A 7,009-nucleotide genomic window follows, 5' to 3' on the forward strand; every position below is an offset into this window, starting at 1 on the left:
GGCAGCCAGAGTCTGTGCCTGTCAAACTGTAGATCACTGGAGCCTATTTCACTACAACAACATGATTTAACAATCCTCACAGAAAAAAATGCAAAGCATCTCTGTCTACATATCCTTCAAGGTCTCACCTTCTCCACAATTCAATATGGCAAAGGCACATCATTCTGTGTTTGTATACAGAGCTTTTTTTAACGGCTGCAAATAATGGGCAACTTCCTCAGGCTTCTATATATAGTGTGGCTGTTCATAACAGCAGTTGTGGCTAGGAAGTGTAGAAGAGCCAGTTGTTGACTGTAACACATTGCCAGCCATTAATTGTTGTTTAAGTGCATTTCAGAGATGAAGGCTGTTTAGGGATTCTGAAGGTTCAAGCTTAAAAACAACAATTGGACACGAAATGGAGGCTCAAGTTACCTTTTTTTTTTGTACTAGTCCCACTAAAAAAAATGTATCTTTATACAAACCATGCAAGGTGGCTTTGTACATCTTTGCAAAAACACGCAAGGCGCGTATGTAATGTGGTTGTGTCTGCATGGATATCTTTGCTTTCAGAAAGACAAACACTAAAAATACTATGTGCTATTAGCTAAAAAAAAGCTCAGGGTTTCTTAAACGTTTTCTCAGGGGACCCAGAATAAGGGCATATTTCACTGAAGGTATGTACTCCTTTTTAATGCAAATTTTTAAGAAAAATATTTCTTTAACTGGTTTGGCCACCCATGTGTTAGCAAAAAATGGGATCACCCCCAGGCAAAAAGATTGTATCATAAGAGGCCCCATAAAGACCTGCTGGGAAAGGACTGATGCAATTTTCATACCATCATTATGGTCATGTGGACTATTTTCAAACAGATGTTGACAAGGCAGAACCTCCCTGGCCAATAAGCTGCCGACTTAATCGGGGGGGGGCAGCTTTTAATGCCAGTGTATGGCCAGCTTAACAGTAGGAAAGATGGAGCTGAAGTTGAAGGTCCCTTTGCAAAAAAACTGTTTTATTAAGATTTGGAATGATTTGTTTTTCTCCTAATGTGTTGTAATTGTGTAAAAAATGTTCTAGTTCTATGGTGTATAAATATAGACATTAGTCTTCCCTTGTTTCTGCAAGACTGTATTCCTGCAGTGAATAACCTATTCTGTTAATGTTTTTAAGAAGGCCATATACACCTGCATCTTGTGCTTGATCTCCTTGCTGTTTGGAAAGAGCAGCAGTTTTATCACCCTGTGATGTTAAAGCACAGAATATAGAGGAGGAGGGAGAAGGAGGGGTGGGGTGTTAGCTGAATAAAGGCCACATACACATTTTAAGAATTAACAGCTTTAATGGACTTGTACGTCTCTGGGAATTGTGTGACTTATTGATTTTGTCCCATGTTGCTTTGACCCTAGTTACGATGCAGCAAGTTGCCAGGACGGTGGCGAAAGTGGAGCTGTCAGATCATGTGTGTGATGTAGTCTTTGCCTTGTTTGACTGTGACGGTGAGTTGGAATAATCATTTATATGTATACATTGGCATTCATTTCCACAGTGGTAAATAATATCACTCAGGCCAGTAGAGTCAGTCTCTCTCTCTCTCTCTCTCTCTCTCTCTCTCTCTCTCTCTCTCTCTTTTTTTCTCTCTCTCTTTTTTCTCTCTCTCTTTTTTTCTCTCTTTTTTTTCTCTCTCTCTCTCTCTCTCTTTCTCTCTCTCTCTCTCTCTCTTTTTTTTTCTCTCTCTCTCTTTTTTTCTCTCTCTCTCTCTTTTTTTCTCTCTCTCTCTTTTTTTCTCTCTTTTTCTCTCTCTCTCTCTCTTTCTCTTTTTCTCTCTCTCTCTCTCTCTCCCTCTCTCTCTCTCTTTTTTTCTCTCTCTCTCTCTCTCTCTCTCTCTCTATACACTGTATATCTGCACTCTGGATCAGGATCAGTACTCTCTTCAGTGAAACAACTGGGATTCATTAATACATGGTGAAACACATCTTAATCCAACGTTTCAGTCCCACCTATATATACACACATATACAGAGAGAGTAGAGAAACTGGAATTACCAGTACTGGCCTAAATTGTATTATTAAATGTATATAAAAGCACTGGAGAGAGAGAGAGAGTGTTCACATCAGTCCCTGCCCCCAGTGGAGCTTAGGGCAAGGGCACACAAAGAGTAAGGATGCTTCTATCCGCCTTCAGATTTTAATGAGGTAGAGCAGGGGTGCCCAAAAGGTAGATCAGTATCTCCCAGTAGACCTTTCGCTGGTGATCAGTAGATGTCTAGACACTGTCAACAAACAGCTTGACTAAATCACCCTCCTGTTTCATGCTTTTCATTCAGATATTTATTATGTTAAGGTTACATAAGAAATAGTTGTTTATTAAATATATTTTTACTCGTAAATCAATATTTAAATAATATTTTCCATAGAACAGAATACTGATATTATGGTAGATCACAGTGGGACAACATTGCTTAAAGTAGACAACCCGTTAGTAAAGTATGGACACCCATGAGGTAGAGTGAAGTAAATCAGCTCAAATCAGAGTCTTCCTCTATGTGCTCTTAAAAGTAAAGCTTCTCCCTACATGCGGCTCAACCTGAAAATGCCTGCTTTTTCATGTTGGTCCCAGACTCTGTGTAGCCATGCAAAAGCAGCAGCTGTACTTTTAAGGGCAGATAGAGGAAGTCTGATATGAGCTTCTCTCTGCCTCCTTAAAATCCACATGAGGAGAAGAGCATTCTTTACACTTTGTGTGTCCTTGCCCTTACAGTATAAGGCCCTATTACATTCACACACTGGGGTCAGTTTTACCAGAAGCCAATTAACCTGCTTACTCAAGCACGGGAAGAACATACAGACGCTTTACACTTTGGCTTGCTTTTTTTAACTTTTTGTACTTCCACTAACCCAATTTTCCTCCAGCATGGCTCTCATACCACTGCCACATTGCTCGGTAAGGTAGCCTGGTCTGCTCCTCTGCACTCCTTGCATACAATACTGCCCCAGTGCTGTATTCATAAATGCCCTTGACTTTTATCCCCAGTGTTTCATGCCTTAACAGGCAATATGAAGAGAGATCTATTTATACAGTAGCTATAACAGAAAGAGGGTTTCTCTAACCAGCATGATCAGTTGTGCAGTTACTGGCAAACATTCCCGGCCTCATTAAAAATAATGAAGAATTTGCCCGGTTCAACATGATGAAGTACTGGCAGAAAATGATTAAATGACAATGTAATGAAGCTAATTATTTTACACGCCTCTGGGTTTCTTTAATGTAATCAGCTTGCTTATTGCAACTACTTTGACCAACACATAAACAGCTCCCATGTTCCACAGATAAACAGCGCATTTGGGAGCTGTACATTTAAATGTTCCGTCTGTGTCTTGTTCTGTTGTTGTTAGAATCTCCATGCCAGCGCTTCAGAAGGAAATATCACTCAATCTGTTAAAACAGATGTAGGTGCAGCCCTCATGGTTTTTACAATAGATCCCTACTACTGATGCTTGAGGTGTGTAAGTAACTAAGTAGCAAGCTGCATCCATGTGCATGATATATATTTATATATCTATCCACATATGTCCACACGTATCCACGTGGCATTTCAGTTTGGAAACAACCCCTTCTGATTTGATCATACAGAGAATATGTAATATTAATCTAGAAGAGCTCGAAAAATATTAAAGGATAATAAACAATGAGTAGCATTTGACTATTTCAGTGAGAAACGATATTGTGGAAGTCATTTTCTTGGAGTGTAACGATCCTGCAGTGTTTTACAGTTTTACAGGTGCTGCATTAAAGGATTTTTCTCAGTACGTTTCTTTAACTCTGTGAAGCTGGATCCTTAATTATCTAATGAATTACTGTCCATCAGATGGCAGGGGTTGGCTTAGCATTCTTTATCCTGATATGATCTCGGTGTAATGTTTTCTGACAGGGAATGGAGAGCTCAGTAACAAGGAATTTATAGCCATCATGAAGCAGCGGCTGATGCGAGGCCTGGAGAAGCCAAAAGACATGGGATTCACTCGCCTGATGAGAGCCATGTGGAAATGTGCCCAGGAGACGGCCTGGGACTTCGCTATGCCAAAACAGTAACTCAACTGGGTAGGAAAAGGAATCCAGGGCCTTAATAAAGCCAGACAATATAGGCTGTATACAGAGTGCTTTATCACTGATCTCTCAAGGTTTCTTCCCTAGGAGCAATATACATAGATTGACACCCAGGTGACTGCAGTAAACAGTTTGCCTGCTATACCCGTGTTGATGCATTTTCACGCTTGTGATTGTTTCTCTGAAGACAATTCCTTTGGATTCTGGCACAGCATTAAGTTTCACTCCTTGTCATTGGTTCTTAACAAATCGATCAGTGGCTTGAGTGCAAAGTGTGAGGTTATAGCTGGGGCAAACACACACACACACATTTACAGGTAAAGTGGAGAAAGACACAAACAGTCTGCATATGCTTTAGTTACAAGGTATATTCAGAGATAACAATTTCTTCAATACATTTGAAAATTCCCATTTTGATCACATGACAAACTTGGTGTTTCTCTGCCGGTGGAGAAACAGCCGGACCTGGCAGTTCTTATTGTTATTATAATCTTAATGGGCACCAGTAATTTCCATTATAGTCAATGACAGGAGGCATGGCCAGGTTCATGGCTGGTGGAAATAAACACCACATATGATATTAGCCGAACCCCCATGTGTAATAAAAGGCACTACGTTTTCCCAGGTGCGATAATGCATAGCAACCAATTAAATGTTTACTTCTGAACAGCCAACCCGTAAATACTACCAGCTTAGTTGTTGGTACAGGTTACTGCACTTGGCTAAACGAACCCCTATACGCATTAAAAGCCACTTTAAGTGCAGTAATCCATAGCAGCCAATAAGAGGCTTCATTTTAAACTATAGGTGAACTGTAGCATTACTTTGCACTTTATTACATAACCCCTCCCCCTTAGTATCTTTTATTACATAATGCCATTAGTTTATTGACTTCATTGAGAAAATCCTTTTCTCATCTGTTCTGAGAATACAGCCATTTGTGATTAATTTAAAGAATAATGGCAAATAAATACAAATCGTATTCAGTGGGTTATTTAAACAGACAGTCGTGGGTGGTTACATCAGGACACAACTTCTTGTGATTGCTTCAATCCCCAGCACTCCTATCAAAGCACAACTTACAACAATGGCTTGCATGTGTGCAGTTACAATTAAAGGGAACCTGTCACCATAAGAAATCCGAAGTCTGAATTCTATTTTATAATGTTAGTCAAGCAAAATGAACTTCATTTGTAATAAAAAAAAAATGTAAATCTTGTTGTTTTTTTTTAGTCATGGAATTTAAATTCACAGCAAGCAGGCAGGTGCCATTCAGCACAATTCATCAGATTTAATAATCAGCCCTGTTGGCTTATAAGACAGGCCAACCTCACTTTCTACTTGATGATTTGCAATGACCCCTAAGCTTTGCTTCTCAACAGCTGCTCAAAACACTGAGCATGTGCGTGGCACAGTCACTCCTAACAAAATCCAAGATGGGAAACTCCTGTGTCAACTTTGAAGACCTGGATCATTACTACTATAGAGATACTGAACCTTTAGGCTGTCTCAGTATATAAAATATGGCATTTCTAGCCTTATTCATTTTTAAGGTCTAGTTCTCCTTGAATCACTAATGGCTGGATTGTTCTACAAACTGTAAATCATCCCATGTACAGATTAAGAATCATTGACAAAGGTCTCTCTGTCTTTATTTTATGTTTATTTCATCTAGTAACTTAATAAAATGCATGTTCTGTTTTCTTGCCTACCATCGCCAACACCTGTGCAGCTGTGAAATAATTTTTTTTTTTTTAGCACAGTTTTGCCATGAACCTACATAGAAACAAATATGCATTTACTGATGCAGCCAGGGTCAGACTTGGCCCGCCAGGAGACCGGGAAAAAACCCAGTGGGGCCCCCTGGCTCTTGTGGGCCCTGCTGGCCCAGATCCGCTTCCTAATGCCGCAACCTCCCTTTGTCGGTTGTTGCGGCAAAACAAATTTGCGCATATTCATTGGCCCTCCAGTGCAACATGGGGGGCCCTGCGGCAGTATCAGGGCCAACAGGAGCAACTCAATAAGGGACCCAGAAGTCATAGTGTTAACTGTCTGATTCCAAACGGGAGGGGAATGGTATTGGCAAATGGCAAATTAAAATAATTTATACATCTTGTAAATGTGCATGGATGATATAAATAATTTTTTCTTAATAAAAAGCAAAGTATAGGCAATGTAGGGTATAAGTAAATATAGCCAGTGCTAAGGGTGGGGCATGTTGTGCTAACATTTAATTCATATTCATTTGGTGAAAGATGATGCTGTACATTTGTGTTTGGCTCATGTAAATAAGCAATAAAGTTATTTTTTTGAAACCTCTATTGGTGTTTGCATTCAAACCTTAACACATACATATCTTGTATTAATTAAAAGTGATACTATTATCTTGGATCTTCATACCTTAATTCTAGTAAAAAAAGAATTAAACATGAAATAAACCCAATAGGATTGTTTTGCCTCCAACAAGAATTAATTATATCTGAGTTTGGATCAAATACAATGTACAGGTATAGGACCTGTTATCCAGAATGCTCGGGACCTGGGGTTTTCCGGATAATGGATCTTTCCATAATTTGGATCTTCATACCTTACGTCTACTATAGAATCATGTAAACATTAAATGAACCCAATAGGCTGGTTTTGCTTCCAATAAGGATAAACTGGATCTTTTATTTGGATCAAGCACAAGGTACCGTTTTATTATTTCAGAGAAAAAGGAAATCATTTTTAAAAATGTGGATTATTTGGATAAAATGGAGTTTAAGGGAGATGGCCATTTTGTAATTTGGAGCTTTCTGGATAACGGGTTTCCAGATAACGGCTCCCATACTTGTACGGTTTTACTATTACAGGAAAAATAAAATCATTTAAAAAATTTTTTTAATTATTTGGATAAAATGAAATCTATGAGAGACGACTTTCTC

At 39.0% G+C, this 7,009-nt stretch overlaps 1 protein-coding gene across 4 annotated transcripts in view; it reads left to right on the forward strand.

The window, feature by feature from the left end:
• The window catches only part of micu1.L (mitochondrial calcium uptake 1 L homeolog), a 99,069-nt gene extending 92,665 nt beyond the window's left edge, over positions 1-6,404 (forward strand). For all 4 annotated transcript variants that reach the window (XM_041568817.1, XM_041568818.1, XM_041568819.1 and 1 more), the window contains 2 exons: positions 1,387-1,476; positions 3,910-6,404. In XM_041568817.1, the coding sequence (XP_041424751.1) occupies positions 1,387-1,476; positions 3,910-4,070 (251 nt within the window). In that variant the 3' untranslated portion in view covers positions 4,071-6,404. The remainder of the gene's footprint in view (positions 1-1,386; positions 1,477-3,909) is intronic.
• The last annotated feature ends 605 nt before the right edge of the window (positions 6,405-7,009 follow it).

Source organism: Xenopus laevis, chromosome 7L (genome assembly GCF_017654675.1).
Source record: "Xenopus laevis strain J_2021 chromosome 7L, Xenopus_laevis_v10.1, whole genome shotgun sequence".
In the NCBI taxonomy this organism is placed as follows: Eukaryota; Metazoa; Chordata; class Amphibia; order Anura; family Pipidae; genus Xenopus; species Xenopus laevis.